Source organism: Dinoponera quadriceps, unplaced genomic scaffold (assembly GCF_001313825.1).
Source record: "Dinoponera quadriceps isolate SergipeBrazil2010 unplaced genomic scaffold, ASM131382v1 scaffold1692, whole genome shotgun sequence".
NCBI lineage: Eukaryota > Metazoa > Arthropoda > Insecta > Hymenoptera > Formicidae > Dinoponera > Dinoponera quadriceps.
The window spans coordinates 89955-105943 of record NW_014555923.1 but is presented as its reverse complement, the minus strand read 5'-3'; the positions used below and the strand labels follow the sequence as shown (position 1 = coordinate 105943).

At 37.3% G+C, this 15989-nt stretch overlaps 5 protein-coding genes and 1 pseudogene across 5 annotated transcripts; 2 read left to right on the top strand and 4 right to left on the bottom strand.

The window, feature by feature from the left end:
- Positions 1–90: 90 nt before the first annotated feature.
- LOC106745852 lies at positions 91–1482 on the bottom strand (annotated as a pseudogene).
- A 2200-nt stretch (positions 1483–3682) lies between these two features.
- Positions 3683–7208, bottom strand: LOC106745851 (isopentenyl-diphosphate Delta-isomerase 1-like). Its single transcript, XM_014621822.1, has 3 exons — positions 6801–7208; positions 6224–6553; positions 3683–4787 (listed from the first exon to the last, which is right to left on the bottom strand). The coding sequence occupies exons 2-3, from the start codon at positions 6503–6505 to the stop codon at positions 4320–4322; spliced, it is 750 nt and encodes a 249-aa protein (XP_014477308.1). The 5' UTR covers positions 6506–6553; positions 6801–7208; the 3' UTR covers positions 3683–4319.
- Positions 7209–7527: 319 nt separating this feature from the next.
- On the top strand, positions 7528–10827 carry LOC106745849 (katanin p60 ATPase-containing subunit A-like 1). Its single transcript, XM_014621818.1, has 10 exons — positions 7528–8487; positions 8570–8702; positions 8856–9000; positions 9073–9163; positions 9254–9375; positions 9452–9631; positions 9761–9903; positions 9988–10100; positions 10213–10339; positions 10412–10827. The coding sequence occupies exons 1-10, from the start codon at positions 8223–8225 to the stop codon at positions 10608–10610; spliced, it is 1518 nt and encodes a 505-aa protein (XP_014477304.1). The 5' UTR covers positions 7528–8222; the 3' UTR covers positions 10611–10827.
- A 92-nt stretch (positions 10828–10919) lies between these two features.
- Positions 10920–12337, bottom strand: LOC106745853 (RNA-binding motif protein, X-linked 2). Its single transcript, XM_014621823.1, has 4 exons — positions 12039–12337; positions 11696–11848; positions 11486–11615; positions 10920–11153 (listed from the first exon to the last, which is right to left on the bottom strand). Exons 1-4 carry the CDS (start codon positions 12050–12052, stop codon positions 11034–11036), a joined length of 417 nt encoding a protein of 138 aa, XP_014477309.1. The 5' UTR covers positions 12053–12337; the 3' UTR covers positions 10920–11033.
- Positions 12338–12712: 375 nt separating this feature from the next.
- On the top strand, positions 12713–14162 carry LOC106745837 (kinetochore protein Spc24-like). The gene is made up of 5 exons (XM_014621805.1): positions 12713–12944; positions 13102–13223; positions 13303–13430; positions 13511–13587; positions 13909–14162. The coding sequence occupies exons 1-5, from the start codon at positions 12725–12727 to the stop codon at positions 14073–14075; spliced, it is 714 nt and encodes a 237-aa protein (XP_014477291.1). The 5' UTR covers positions 12713–12724; the 3' UTR covers positions 14076–14162.
- Positions 14154–15451, bottom strand: LOC106745838. Its single transcript, XM_014621806.1, has 4 exons — positions 15133–15451; positions 14929–14971; positions 14636–14836; positions 14154–14544 (listed from the first exon to the last, which is right to left on the bottom strand). The coding sequence occupies exons 1-4, from the start codon at positions 15139–15141 to the stop codon at positions 14396–14398; spliced, it is 402 nt and encodes a 133-aa protein (XP_014477292.1). The 5' UTR covers positions 15142–15451; the 3' UTR covers positions 14154–14395.
- Between the last annotated feature and the right edge of the window lie 538 nt (positions 15452–15989).

The following is a 15989-nucleotide window of genomic DNA, read 5'->3' as shown; positions in this document are numbered from 1 at the left end:
ATCTATTACGGGGGTGTAACGAGTATATATATATATATTTTCCTCGCATTGAAAATAACACGTACCTACTTATACAAGTATGTGTACTCCACCTGCATAAACAAAAATTTACGTTGCCACGCCTCACGACATTGCAGTTATATTGTCGACGTCTCGCACTTTATCGAGATTGTCCAGATTGTCCCAATACTTTAGCAGCAGATTGTGCTTAATGAATAAATTGAACCACGTTGTAAACGGCGCCTCGGCAGTTTTCATAAAATTCTCGATCTCCGATCGGGACACCCATCGAATCTCGCTTATTTCTTCCGGATAAGGATCTAGAGTGACGTCCTTTTTGAGAATCAACAAATAATCGATCTCGCGTTCGCCCCAATATCCGTTGGTCGCTCTGTAGAAGATTCTAGTCATATAAAACAGATCGGAAAAACGAATTTCCGTAAGGGGTATGCCCAACTCATAATTGAGTCGCCTCACTGCTGCTTTGCGAACACCAACGGCATCTTCTTCTTCTTCTTCTTTTCCAGGTATATTCGCGAGTGGACGACTGCAGCAGGTATTCATGTAATGACCCGGGAACGTTATCTATATACATAACATAAATTTTCACATTATAAATATATATCTTCACAGCTTATCTTCATTATATATATATAAATTGATAAATAGATAGACTTCAAAATGTTTGATATAAGAAATAGATGACGTTTCTATAAATAATATCAAATATAATCGAATCATGCTTAATTATTTGATATATATCTCGTTATTTAATCCATGATCCAATCAATAATTGCATGTATATCTCAAAATATAATGAAACAATAACAATACATTAATTCGACCTTATTTTGGGACCGCTTTTGGAGCAGCATCTCTCCTTTGCTGTTGAATAGGAAAACGCTGAATCCCCGGTGGAGCGGTAGCTGTCGATCCACTCTGATCTCGTATAGTCCATCTTGGAAAGCTCGCCAATGGATTTGTCTTCACGATTTCCAATATACAACGCTCCTCCATCAGAGCGGCTTTTTGCATCGGTGCTATTCGTGTTGAATAATTATTCCCCGTAGCCGCTGTCATCTTCTGCACGACGCTGTACAATCCTCTGCATGCTCCTCTTATCATGATGGCCGAATGTCGGATAGCGCTCCACTAATAGCGCTCTGCAAACGAAGATTTATCTTTCCCATGTGAAAATAAACGACGAACAGGCATGTTGAAACGTTCGTTCAACAAGTGACGTATTCATGATAACATTTGTGGCGGCTCTTCGGGAGTAATTTAAAGGTGGGAGTAATAACGTGAATCGAAGCAGAAGCGCTCAAACACGTATCATGCGATGTGCCGATGATATGACAGAATTCTTTCGGTAGGACCACGCGTAATACTTAGTCCTACTTTACATTGTGACATTCGAACCATCATTGAGCTTTATTAGCGAAAAGCCAAGTATATATTGAACTTTGGACCCCGAATTTTAAATCTGCCGCACAAAAAAGTCCTGTACCATTTTGCAAATAATACGGAAAATTGTTGAGTTATTAATTAAAGAAGCCTTTATACATGGCCATTTTAAATAATTAATACTACCTCGAATTATATGAATAACTCGAAATTTAACTCGAAATTTCAGACTATTTTACTTAACTTCGATGGTCGGTTTAACCAAATATTATAACGATTAATCCAAACAATAAATTAGCTGGAAACAAATACGAAGAAATTGAAGTCAAACAGGAATACCAAATTAAAAGAAATCCTTTTCTCTCTTTGCGCAGGTCCTGCACTGAAGATAAGCATTTTCAGAAAATACTTGAAACTTCCTCGTAAAACATTTTTCATATATAGAGTGTCCCAAACCGTTCTCGGCTTCCCAGTGCAGGTGTGCAGGGTAGAACAGGTGAAACCGAACAGAAAAGTCACGTGCTGTGATTTGCAAAATTCACAATAGTTAGTAAGGAATTCATTATTTTGTCTGAGATAATGAACTCGGGGAAAAGGTAGACCGGACCTGTATGAAGAAAAATAGCTTACTTCGGAAGATCTCCTATAGTCTTCATGTTTATCACTTCGACGTATCACAATCGTTATATATTTTTCGGCAGTGTTGGCCACAAATAAGAAAATTGCAAAATTTGCACGTCATTTTTGTCCGTCAGACGTATAAGAATTTATGTAAAAGTAATACTCTATGTTTCAGGGACATAGTAAGTTTCCAAACAGATCTACTCACCTTAAATAATCGTGTTAGGTCCGCCACCGACGCAGTAATGAGGCCAGTTTATCAGCAGAGGAACTTCGGCCTGTTCTTTATAGCTGTACTGCTGACTGCTGCAAGAAACTGAAGTGAGAAAACATATACTTGTCTTATTTACATACTTCACCGTATTGCATTAGTTTAATAGTGCAGATATAAAGATCAGATCATATATTGCAATATCGGCAATCGTAATCGTTGGTGCAAAGAAAAGAAGTGAAAAAAACTATTCGTGTACGTCTGGAAGATGGAAGGTTGTAGTGTCAGAATTAAAAAACTGTGTATACATAAGAGCTGCTCGGTTTTTGCCACCAATCCGCCGTGAGATTATGCGTATGAAAAGTCAGTTTATTGACTTTTATTTATTTATCACCCAAATTGCGCCGTGGCTAAACGCCTTTGCACATAACAAATGCTTATGTAATTTTAAGTGACCGTAAACGTAATTTTTATGTAATTTTACGTTATCGTAATTCCGTAATTCGTAATTTATTTAAATTTACGTAACCGTAAAAAAACAATTGACTAATCACAGTCGATTGTTCTTCGAGCGCAAAAAGTATAATCAACTGTGATTGGTCAAGTTTTTCACGGATTTACGGTCACGACTAAAAATTTCTTACAAAGGCCTTTAAAGGTTAAACGTAGTTCCATTGTTTTGTTTCCATTGTAGCCAGACATGCACGGAAAAAAATTAATTTGCCAGAACAGCAAATTGTTTGTTAAAATAGCGACAGCAAAAGACTAATATCAGCTAATGAGTATCGGTTAATGAGCAATCAATCAATTTCCGTTGAATGCAATAAAATTAAATTTTGTGAGTTGGTTAAAAACTCCCAGAATCGCTCAAATATCGAGCCTAATTTTTGTCCAACCCAATATAGGTAATCGATAGACTTTAAAAAGAAAGTTCTAGAATAAGGAACTTCTGTGATGTTACGAATTCCTGAACGTCGCGATCGAGAAGAGGCACGATAATTAGGAAATTCCTTTTTATTTTTTCTTATCACTTCTCACTTGATTTCACTGACGGAATCGAGCGATTTTATTTTCCGGTTGCGACACGCAACTCACCGATCACCATGTTCGAGCAATCGCGTTCGAGGAGACGCTTCGGTGAGACGATTAAACAAGCAATTGTTTCGCGTATCTCATAATTGGAGAAAATCAAAATGTAGAGTCGCTTGTTGAAAGCGGTAAATATTTCACGGTCTAGAAATAACACAGAGAATGTAAATCGTTGATCGCGTGAAAAAAAGGGGAAAAACATTGGTAGGCAACACGTAGCCTTTACGCGAATAGAAAATATTAACTGAGAATCGTAGGAAAAAAAGTCGTAAACGCTTGAAACGCGCGACTAGCACGGAATGACGCAAAGTATGCGTATAAAAAAATATCGGTTGCGAAAAAAGTGAACGGTGCAAATTACAAACATCACCATGTGTATTTCATGTATGCTCATTATCATATTCATGATAATGTTTAACAGTGCGTATTTCGCAAGATACACGTGGAAACGAAACTCCAAGAACGTTCTATCATGAACACAGTCAAGGATTTGGTCGAAATCTTGTACATTTTACTCACATCAAAGATATCATTTTTCTACTTACACTAGTATGTGTATATATACATACATATATATATATCCATTACATAAAGAAATATATTTATATTTATCCACAACTGCTTCAGATCATACAAGTTACAAGGAATATCCACGTATAAAAAATTTGAATTAGAAAAACGCAGTTACAAAAAACGTTTACATTATTTCTACTACTTTTAGGAGCGTGTTCAGGAAGCGCTCAACAATCAGCGTTAAAGCGTCATTTGATCTATATCGTTGACTGAACCAAGAACAGAATGTCGCCACGCGCTTCCTGAACGCACTTTGCAGTGATACAAACTGTACTGAAGGCGTCCGATGAACGTCGGACGAACGAACGAACCAATTACCGATAAATCATCAACGTAGCAATCAGTCGAGACATTCTTGTTAGATATCATGCTGAAGATCGGCGCGCTAGTTTCAAGGTGACAAAATTTGCATCGTCGTGCGTCACGATAGTACGGTTATATTATCGACATCTTGCATCTTATCGAGAGTCTCCAGATTGTCCCACCACCATTGCAGCAGTTTGTACTTCAAGATTAACTGGAACCACGGTGTTAACGGCGCTTGCACGGTTTTCAGGAAAGTAGGACTCTCGATCTCCGATCTAGTCACCCACCGAACCTCGCTCACTTCATCGGGATTTGGATCTATGGTAACGTCTTTCTGAAGGAACAGCATGTAATCAATCTCGTGTTCGCCCCAGCGACTATCGCTGACCGCCTTGTAGTGGATTCTGGTCAAGTAAAGTAACTCGGTAGGTTGAATCTCCTCGCTGGGTATGCCCAGCTCGTAACTGAGTCGTCTCACCGCCGCTCTGCGAATACCAATAGCATCTTCCTCCACCGTTTCCCCGGGTATCTCCGCGAGCGGGTGACTGCAGCATGTATTTGTATAATGATCCGGAAACGTTATCTATATGTAACATAAATTCTCATTGTATATGTAGTTGCATATTTCCTCCGCAGTTTATCTTCATATACAGGATTATATACAGGAATATATACAGGATATATACAGGAATATATAAGCCGACAAGTAACTTTCAGAATATTTGTGACTCAGCTATTTCTCGGCAGCAATTATCTGTTTGATGACGTCATTGGCGAGAAATAACATGTGATAATAAGTTTTTTGCAGCACGTAGCTTTGTTTTTTAGTTTTCCCATGAAAAAAACATATAACAGTTTCGTAATTCTAAAGATCGTGAAATATACGCCCAACTGAGAGGTGTCTGTAGAATTGGAAAATAATTTTTCTCTTCTCGGTCATTTTTCTGCAGTACTTAAGTGACCGTGACAGCTGTCTCAGTTTGGTCAGTATATTTTATTAGTTTCAGGATTATGAAGCTATTTATCTTTCTCAGGGACAACTAAAAAATAAAATTATATGTTGTAAAAAACTTACTGTATATCATTACCTCACCTATGACGTCACAGATCCAATTTAATTGCCTGAAATAACTGAGCCTTAATGCAAGGAATACAGATAAGGTTCCTGTAAATAATATCAAATATGATTGTGAATAATGTTTAATTATAATTTAATATATATTGTTACTTAACATACACACAACTCTTTTATATATATAAATATAATATTGTCTTATTTAATTCAAATATTTTTTAAAATCTGTAATCAGCTCAAAATATGTCACAATATCATGACAATAATAAATAAATATATGATAATATCACAGATGAACATATTTTGGTATATTGTCTGTATCATAACTAGCATAAATATGTTAAGATATATCCTTATACAATAAGAATTTTGTCGGTAGGGAAGACTAGGACTGGTTGGCTGATGGGATAAGTTGGCTAATTGATTATTTCTGTTGTTTTCTATTCATATTACAAAATCAAGCAAGCAGAGATCTCAAATATGTCAAAGATGGTTATGAGATTCCTATATGCTTTAGCAAATTTAAATCCCCCTATATAAAAGAAGCCATCTGACATTATGAAAATTGCTTACTTTAAAAGAGAACGCAATTCATGTGCTGCAATAATAAGTCAATACATATACAAGTCAATACATTGACTAAAATTATGGTATAATAAATGAATGAACTTCCCGACAAGGCTGTTTTACACAGACATACGACGATATGTTTACCTACGCAGTGAAGCCTAACACTGATTATTTTATCGCACATATGAATAACAATCTCCTAAAAATAACTTTTTCTAAAATAGCTCCAACTAGTATGACTAACATGCCTACAGAAAATACGACCACAAAGAATTAAACATATGCAGTTGCAGTTATATCACAAAATATAAATCAAATGTATGCATACAACGTCCAATATTTCTATCTGGAGAATAATAAATGAGCCAACCGACCTTATGCTTGGATCTCTTTTGAAGTAGCAGCTCTCCTTTGCTGTTGAACAGGAAAACACTGAACGCTCGGTGGAGCAGTACATCTCCTTCCATATTGATCTCATGACAGGCCCTTTTGGTGGCTTCACCGACAGACCTGTCCAGATCGTCCACCAATATACAACGCTCCTCCAGAGCGGCTTTCTGCAACGGTGCTATTTGTGCGGTCGCATAATTGTTTCCTGTAGCCGCGCTCATTCTCTGCACGATGCTGTACAATCCCCTGTACGCTCCTCTTATCATGGTTATCGAATTACTTGTTCACACTTGAGCGACTTCACAGCGACTAAACTGCGGAAAGAAACAAACGAAGGAACTTAATCTTCTTTAACGTTTTAAAAAAAACCAACGAGCGTGCGCACGTTAAAGCGTCCACCCGACAGATGACACGTGCGATTATGCGACACCGTAAGAGATTTCCTTGAGAATAATTTAAAATAAAATTAACATGAGAACCAGAGCGACCGAACGTGTGCACGATGGGTTGACGACAAACATTCTCTGAGCGGGATCATGAATAATACGCTGGGTCGCATACTTTTACATCGTGGTATTCGAGTCACCGTTCAGCTTTCCAAACGAGAAACCAATCACGGACGAGCCTGGCGCCTTTTCGCACGCAACTTCAATGTCGACGGTCGACGCGGAACTGAATCTCTGCATCGTTGATTAAACGCTACGGAAGGTTAGGAACGAGTGATAACGGACCGATTAATCGATATTCGATTATTGTCATCTTATCAAAGGATCGATCGATCCTCTTGATCGTTCTCAAATTGAAAAATTTGATATCAACTTTTTAACCAATTTTACTGGGCACACGACTTCTGTGTGTGTATACACGCAACGTTAATTCGAACTGCTTTGAAAGTGCTTAGATGCCTCGCTTAAATGTTTATTTCTCGTCCGGTCGGGATTTTTATTTCTCATTGCTGAACAGAGAATAAAGTCCGCGCAACTAAATATTAAATATTAAAAATAAGAATTAGAAAAAGTGTGATTGAACGTAACGCACAATAGAAAAGAACGAAATAAAGATATAAATATAGAAATACATGTCATATGCAGCCGTTCATTTCGTTCATCAAGCCGATGTTCGTAGTCGGATATTTAAAACCGTCTCAAGTTTATCTTCAGATGCTTCGTAGCCAATGAAATGAGCTGTAGAACATCTGAAGATAAACTTGAAACGGTCTGAGATGTAAAATCCGACCGCGTTCGTGTGCGCTCCACTTAACGTTCGCAACGATCGCGAGCATCATTCTATTCTTGTCTCTCTTAGATATTAAACAAAGACAGAATAATGCTAGCAATCGTTGCGAGCATTAAATGGAACGTGCTTTATGAATACCGACCTACGACTCCGTCTTTTTCTTGTTAAATGACCGAGAAACATAAGTTCCTATTAACCAAACTTCGTTTTCTTGTTGGAGATAGTGGCGACTCGTAGCGGAGACTTCGAAACTAACAAGAATAACGGGTCATTCACAAGCTCAGACCCGTTAAACGTTCGAAAATTTCATGTCCGTCAGTGAGTTAACTTCGTGTTCACCGTAACCTCCCGCGATGTTGCGACGAAAACGCTGAATGATAATGAGAGAAAATCAGTGAAAGCTTTCGCGCGATTTCGGTGAAAGCGATTGCACGACTGACGACACGAGTACATTCAGGAAGAACCGTCAACTCGCTGTTGCTCGCCGAACTTCTAATTTACGCGATACGAGCTCGACGAAAGCTTAACCTATACAGCTATGCGAAACCTGTAGTTCGGTCGCCAAACGTTGATTACAGCGAGGAAAAATGTGCACTGATATGAGATAGATGAATTTACACCGTCACGGGGATATTTGAGAGGTTTTAGCGAGAGCGTTTTTCCCGGTTTTCTTCGTCAGATCTCTGCTCGAAAGTACAGCGAGCGTAGTGTTCACTGTACCGATCCCTGTTGCACACGCGCGAAATCATGGCTGTGTCGATAAACGAGATCTGCGAGAACACGAAGCTCGCCCGTGAAATGGCATTGATGGGGAACTACGACACGTCCGGCGTCTATTATCAGGGTGTAGTACAACAGATTCACAGGCTGCTCGCGACTATAGAGGACCCAACTCGCAAGGCAAAGTGGCAGGTTGTGCAGCACCAGATCGCCGAGGAGTTCGAGAAAGTGAAAGCCACGTCAAGTACCCTGCAGCTTTTCAAAGTGGACACCCATGCAGAAAGACTAGTTGGTACTGCGATCGATCGAGATAAACTTCACGTATGGATATCCAAGTCCCGTTGTATGATATACAATGGGTCTTTCAATTTCAGGAACTTCTTGTTTGTCATTCGAGGAACCAACGCGAGATCCTGCTTTGTGGTCTTACGCTAATTCAGATGCCTGGAATCAAACACCGAGCAGGGACCCAGACGTGTGGCCTCCGTTGACTCCAGCTGAACAGAAGTATTATATCATAAACAGGGGTTTTTTGATATCAATACCTAATGTCTGAATTCTGTTGGAACTTTATTTCAATAGAATTCTATTTTGTTTCTGAACGTATATTCTACATTGTAAAGAAGTACTCAACCAATGTTTTCCTTTTTCTATTTCCAGAAATTCAAGACAACAAAAAGTCCAACAAAAACAACAAAATCGATCTAACGCTAGGAAGTCTCTGACTACAGCTAAAAAGCCAGACAGCAAGATTGTTGGCAAGAAAGATGATAAGAAGACCGTGAAGAAAGATGACACAAACAAGGTACCTTGATTCGCCGGTATTTTGTGATCTGATGTTTCTAAATATTAATGTGAGTTGAAACTAATTTTACAGGACAAAGCGGAAACAGAAAAAGTCGATGTCGAACTGGAGGAACGAAAATTCGAGCCGTCTGCTAATGATAAAGATCTCGTGGAGATATTAGGTAACGTTGCTATATTGTTGTTACAGCAAACAAAAATACGAGAAGAAACAACGAGATAAAATCATTGATCGGCCGATCATTACATTACAGAAAGAGATATCGTTCAGAAAAATCCAAACATCCACTGGGACGATATAGCAGATTTGCACGAAGCGAAGAGATTGTTGGAGGAAGCGGTAGTGCTGCCGATGTGGATGCCAGACTTTTTCAAAGTACGTCTCCTTTGATCCGTCATCGATTGTGGTATCTCGTAAGCGTTGGCGTGTAAATATCACATTTTTTTTTTAGGGAATTAGGCGACCTTGGAAAGGAGTGCTCATGGTTGGGCCGCCAGGCACAGGCAAAACCATGCTCGCGAAAGCCGTCGCGACGGAATGCGGCACGACGTTCTTCAACGTCTCGTCCTCCACGTTAACGTCCAAGTACAGGGGCGAATCGGAGAAACTCGTCCGATTGTTATTCGAGATGGTAAAACTACGATAAATCATTTTTTTCTTTCGCGACATATCTTATAATAGAGCTTCTCTCGAAGCGAAGACGCACGAGAAATATCCTACGCGCGACATTAATCGTGTTTTATTGCGTGAACACATGCAGGCCAGATTTTACGCGCCCAGTACAATCTTCATTGATGAAATTGATTCTCTATGCTCCAGAAGAGGATCTGAATCAGAGCATGAAGCTTCACGTCGCGTGAAGTCCGAGCTTCTTGTTCAGATGGACGGAATAAGCTCCAACAGGTAAAACATTGTGCGATATATTTCGTGCTATTTCTTTACGTTATCGATTAACCCGATGGCTGAACGTGTTCATTTTTTGTACAGCGAAGATCCCAGTAAAGTGGTGATGGTACTAGCAGCGACAAATTTCCCATGGGATATCGATGAGGCGCTGAGAAGACGCTTGGAAAAACGCATTTACATTCCACTACCCAATCGTAAGTTTTGTCGCCTTTCCTTTTTCAATGAGGAGGTGCACACATACACAACATGTGCTTAAAATATCTAGCGTAAATATATCTCATTATTCCCGATCTCTGTATTGTACAGATGAAGGCAGAGAAGCACTGTTGAGGATAAACCTTCGCGAGGTCAAAGTGGACTTGTCCGTAAACTTGACAGACATCGCCAGGAAACTGGAGGGTTACTCCGGCGCGGATATAACGAACGTTTGCAGGTGAGTAAAAATGGTCGCTCGACAGCTGAAACGTCTCACAGCTTACTTTATCCGACGTTTATCCTTCGCTAGGGATGCATCTATGATGCTGATGCGCAAGAAGATCGCCGGTCTCAGACCAGACCAGATCAGGCAATTACCGAAGGAGGAACTGGACTTGCCCGTGTCCGCCGCGGATTTCGACGAGGCCGTCGAGAGATGTAACAAAAGCGTTTCTCAGGAGGACTTGGAGAAATACGAGAAGTGGATGAGCGAATTCGGCTCGTCCTGATATCGTTCTATCGGAAAAATCACAACGTAACTCGCATTATATGCTGACAGCACACTCGTTGCTCCTATGACATAATTAATATGATGCCTATTATCTTCAACGTATGTACGCGAAGTGTGAGGAGCTTATTAATCTTTCGCATATCCTATAAGAACAACTTCTAACAGTTTAATAAACTCGGATTTTAAGAGAATCAAATTGGAAGAAAAAAATCAAGACTGTACGGTAGAAATAATATGAGGTAGAACTCGGTAGAACTCTTCTAATCACCGAAGGCTAACGCTTCAGTAACAAATTTGTCGTAATCAATGAAATTCTTAGCTGGTAAATGTATTTCACTGACCAAGCATAAGATTATAACGTTTGAAATGATGCCTAAGTATATCGATATTTCACAGTTTATACATACAGATCATGTACGTCTCAGTCTCTCGGAGCACAACCTTCTTTCCGCAACTTTCGCGTTTCCTCGTCTATATTTTTGGAATCCTTCGGCACTTTGTAATTGGCAACGTGATCCACTCGTATTACTCTGCCCAGTATCTGTAGAAGAAGGATAGGTTTTTTTTTGACACCGAAAGGCACTTTGAACTATTATCGTGATTTACAAGGAAAGAAAAAATTTTATCGCATGTATAAGAACGATGACGTATAAATTATATTATTATATTATTTAAAGATACAGAGTGAGCTTCTAAAGGAGTATCACCAAATTTACTTGCACTGATATCTTTGCAATACCCCTTTACGCTCACTCTGTATAATTGTGATATACTTATGTGTGAGTCATTATTACTTTACTAAATATTTATTTAACATTGTTAACAAGTAAAAAATATATTGTACTGCTATTTTGTACTTCTGTTTGAATATACCTTTATGCCATTAAAATTGTCAACCGCCAGTATGGTGCTCCTTTGATCTTCATAGCATAGAAAGCCATATCCCTTTTGTTTCCCAGTGTCCTTGTCCCTGATCAAGTTTATATTGACTATTTCACCATACCTGAGATATATTACAATTACATAGAAATCTCACCAGTTGTATAAACAATAATCATCACTTATACGTACATTTTGACTTACTGGGAAAAAATAGCAATCACATCACCCTCTGTCAAATCATACGGTAAGCCACCGACAAAAATCCAAGCGCTGTCTTTATACTGATCATGCCATGACGTTTTGTTGTTGCCTCGTAACTCTTGTTCATTGAGCTTCTTTATATTTCTAACATTTCTGTAAATATAGATAGTATGCATAGACACATGTGGTTTATGAACCAAAAATTATTGTTATTAATCTTTTCAAAATATACATAGCATACAATCTTATATTGTTTGTATATCTATTGAATTATGTATCTAATTAAGCCTCATAATATTAGGTGTTTCTTAACCTACACGTGTTATAATTGAGAAATACATACGTTAGAGGATTCATTGTAAACGGTACACCTAAGCATGTAACGCGAAAATGACGTGGTAAACAGCGCACTGGCAGTCTACTATACTAGATGCACAATATAAGTAAGACTACTTTCCTTCGGTAAGTTGAACCGAGACTGTTCTCTAGAACTGTACTTTCTGAACTATCTTGTAATCTTTTCACTTTTCTCTTTCTCTTTCACCAAGCATCATAAAATGTATCCACTTCAGGTGCAGATAGTGCGTATCTTAAATGAAATCCGCTTTTGCAGCGCCCTCTGAAATTTGCTGCCCGGAAATGTGAACTAAATATGCCGCCATCTTGTTACGTCGCTTCATACGGAGCCGGTGGAAGGGATTCCGCAGATGCGGAACGTCATCTTACGTCTGCTACTGGAACTACTTGTAACAGATTGTATCGTCCAATATAAAAGATAATGATTCTTATTATACATGAACAAAGGTTCAATGTATCATTTAATATATCCTTTATACACTGTTAATGTGGATAGTAACGAAAAATAAAAAACAATTTGTACGGACTCTAAGAACAAAACTCTACAGACTTATCGACACGAAAACTATCAAGGTAGTCACGTGGTTGGCTAGGTGCGTTACGCATGCGTACAAAAATGCTGAAAATGGAGCGAGTGGTGGAAATTACCCCCCCCCCCTCCCTTCATTGTGGATGTGTTGCAGCATTTCAAATTTTAACGTTTGTCAGTGTTTACGTCTCTCGGACGTAAGTTCTGTATCGGAACGATTAAATGCAATAGTTGCAATGGAGGAAGTAGAACAGCTGAAAGCAAAATACATGAGAGTGGACACGTCGAAACTTAAGGATTTGTTACTGTCGCAGGCGGGAATTGTGGATAAAATTAGAAAAAGTCAGGATCAACAATGTCATGGTAAGCTTTATTAACTGTAAATATATACATAATATACTTTTTTCTTATAAAAATAAAGAAGAAAATAGAGATAATATGTTATTTTTTATATTGATACTTTTTTAAAATGTAAATTAAAGAGAATAGACTTGAATATTCAGCTAATATATTTCGGCAGAGGATGAGATTAAAATTAAGGAATTAACGTCAAAGCTAGCTACTATGAAAGAAACACTGAATATGGAGGCTGAAACTTTAGAAAATGAAAATAGTGAGTTAGCAAAGCACAATCTTTACTTAGTAAGTATGACATATATTCTGTCTGTTTTTCTAATTTTTGATATTCTATCATTGCTGAGTTTTTATATTTTTCCTATAGGAAAAATTAGAAGTAGAAAAAATGAAGTTCTCACAAGAGATCAAGCAGTTGGAAGCACAGAGGAACAACTTGAAAACTAAATTAGCTAATCCAAATTTACAAGATCAACAAATGTTAGAACAAGGAAAGTATGTAACATGGATGTATGTTGGTATATTCTTATTTCTTATCCTCATTACTTATTGTTATTGTTTATCTTATATTTCAGAAGAAAATTGCGCATTTATAGAAAATTAACGAAAATACAGTGGGATTATGAAGCTTCCAAGCACAGTATTCAAGGCTGTATCCTTTTTTAACATTTAACCCTTATCAGACGCTAGCTTTTTATGCGTGATTCTCACTAAGTTGTAGCTGGTTTCGGTAAATATGCGAACTTGTCACCTCCTACGTGACGTACGACCGCAGCGACAAAGTATTGTTGTCACGTGAGAGGTGACTTACGACAGCTAAGGGTTAATATCACCACAAATACAAATAACTTATTTTTCAGATAAAGATAACATAACTTGTGAATATATTTAATAATTATAAGATAGAATGAACATTTCTCAAAAGAAACAAATATATTTATAGGCAATAAATAATCCTTAATTCTTAACATAGATGTCACGAATGGATGTGATTATATTCATCATTTCTGTTATGGAAACCAGGAGGTTAATGAAAAATTAGTTGATTCCTTATGGCATGAAATATATTTGTCTACTGGTGAAAGTTCTGAAGTAACAAATGAAAATCTCCAACCAAACATTCCAGCTATTTCATTATAACTTCATAACAGATATACTATATTCATTTAGAAATGTTTAAATTCGTTTTATCTTAAAGTTTCCAAATAAATATATTGATTAAACAGAGTTCAGTTTAGTTTATTAAATACAGTTCATCCATAATAAAATAATAATTAGTGATAAGTTATTAATCAAAAGCATCACATGTGATCCTTTTTCACTAAAGCCTACCTTGCATGACCTACATATGCAATTTGTGACAGAAATTATATATGCGTATATATGTACATAAAATTGCAATTAAAGATCACATAGAATAGACTTGAAAAAGTAACAATCTGTACAGAACATCACAGACTTTATCGCAAAGTTAAATGATCAAACGCATGACTTACATAATATAATGCATAGTAGATAGTGAGAATACATAATCCTATCATTATAAAAGTACTCGCGATACAGAAAAAAATACAGCTTAAGATACTTGCACCGATTGCCAATACTGTCACTGAAAATAAAACACATATATATATATATATATATTGTATAAGAATCTAACCATAAGTTTTGTGGAAGGAAATATAAATGTGATTTCTCACCTTGAACCATCATAAAACCGATAAACGCAAATATAGCACTGACAATAGCAAGTACAATGAAGAGAAGAACAGGGGTTAATAGCGATGCTATCACAATAGTGGCAGCCACTTGCAAAAATGGATTGCTAGCAAACTGCTCCTTAAGTCGGACAATATTAGGATGCTGTAACAATCTCTGCCACTTTCCCGCATATTCCTCGCCTGTAAAATCAAACAGTCAGATCTTGGTTGTTTTAATCCTCTATAATTAACAAGTATGTAAAGCACAATATGTAGAACAGATATGCTCTTACAATAGATAATTATTGAATTATATATACTGTCTTCTCTGTTCATCTGAAATAAAATAATTCTTGCTTATTAAATTTTAAATTGATAATTGTACAGAAGAAACAAAGAGCAAGATAAAAAGAAGCGATATTCCAACTTCACTCTTAATGCAATCACACATTGGTAAGAAAATAATTCTTATAATCGGTATGGCTTTAAATTTTTACCTCTGCCATTTGCCCTTCAATGTTTAAAATGTCAATGTTTAAAACATATCGATTTCGTATATGTTATATCCTGCACAGTATAATTTAAAAATGGCGCTTAAAAGAAATAATGTAATTAGCTTTTGTACGTGTCATTTTCCAGCTTAGAAAACAAACTAATATACGCTTGACATCGCAAGTTTTAATTTGTAAATGTTGCTGTTGCTGTTCTCCGTTACATTCTACATATGTGTCAGATAAGATTAATATTTTCTCTTTCTATCTCTCTCCCTCTGTCCATCCTCCTCTTAACTACGTAAACACAAAGTCCAGAATTGCAACTGTGATTGGACATGCTAATCTCGTAGGAGGATGACAATATAGGTCTGTTCATTTTTGCTACATTTCCTTCGTTCTACATTAAATACCAGAACAAGAGATCTCCAAGATGTACGTGAAGTACTTCTTGAACCATCCATTACTATTGTTTTTGCGGAAATCTATCGAGTTTTGTCTATCTTTTTGCAACCGAGAAAAGTAAGTCCTTCGATTTCTATGCGTAGTATATGTAATAAAATATGCAGTAATAGTAAATCTCTTTCAGTCACGAAGCGTCAAAATTAGAACGCAACATTTTTTATTACTGCACTGCATCTGTATTTTTTTCATACTTTTGTGTACATATCGTGTACATATTTGTTTGCATTCGTGAAAATTCCTTTTATGTCCTACCTTTGTCTCAGTGCTGCTAAAAAGAACAAACTTGAAAGCGCAAATTCATGGGACATGTCGAACGTAGTCACGTGACATCTAATTTCTAGAGTTACACACCAATGAGGTAACATTAAAGTCCATTGACCTTATAGAATTTAGCGTAA

Coding starts and splice junctions, on each gene's coding strand:
- LOC106745853 (XM_014621823.1), bottom strand. Junction 11,616..11,695: donor GTGATTGCTATTTTTTCCCA/GTAAGTCAAAAT, acceptor AATATATCTCAG/GTATGGTGAAATAGTCAATA. Junction 11,154..11,485: donor ACAATTTTAATGGCATAAAG/GTATATTCAAAC, acceptor CTTCTTCTACAG/ATACTGGGCAGAGTAATACG.
- LOC106745851 (XM_014621822.1), bottom strand. CDS start 6,505: ATGATAAGAGGAGCGTACAGGGGATTGTACAGCATCGTGCAGAGAATG. Junction 4,788..6,223: donor AAAAGAGATCCAAGCATAAG/GTCGGTTGGCTC, acceptor TGTTACATATAG/ATAACGTTTCCGGATCATTA.
- LOC106745838 (XM_014621806.1), bottom strand. Junction 14,837..14,928: donor TAATTCAATAATTATCTATT/GTAAGAGCATAT, acceptor TTGATTTTACAG/GCGAGGAATATGCGGGAAAG. Junction 14,545..14,635: donor CGGTTTTATGATGGTTCAAG/GTGAGAAATCAC, acceptor TTTTATTTTCAG/TGACAGTATTGGCAATCGGT.
- LOC106745837 (XM_014621805.1), top strand. CDS start 12,725: ATGTGTTGCAGCATTTCAAATTTTAACGTTTGTCAGTGTTTACGTCTC. Junction 12,945..13,101: donor TCAGGATCAACAATGTCATG/GTAAGCTTTATT, acceptor ATATTTCGGCAG/AGGATGAGATTAAAATTAAG. Junction 13,431..13,510: donor CAAATGTTAGAACAAGGAAA/GTATGTAACATG, acceptor CTTATATTTCAG/AAGAAAATTGCGCATTTATA.
- LOC106745849 (XM_014621818.1), top strand. CDS start 8,223: ATGGCTGTGTCGATAAACGAGATCTGCGAGAACACGAAGCTCGCCCGT. Junction 8,488..8,569: donor CCATGCAGAAAGACTAGTTG/GTACTGCGATCG, acceptor TTTCAATTTCAG/GAACTTCTTGTTTGTCATTC. Junction 9,001..9,072: donor AGAAAGATGACACAAACAAG/GTACCTTGATTC, acceptor CTAATTTTACAG/GACAAAGCGGAAACAGAAAA.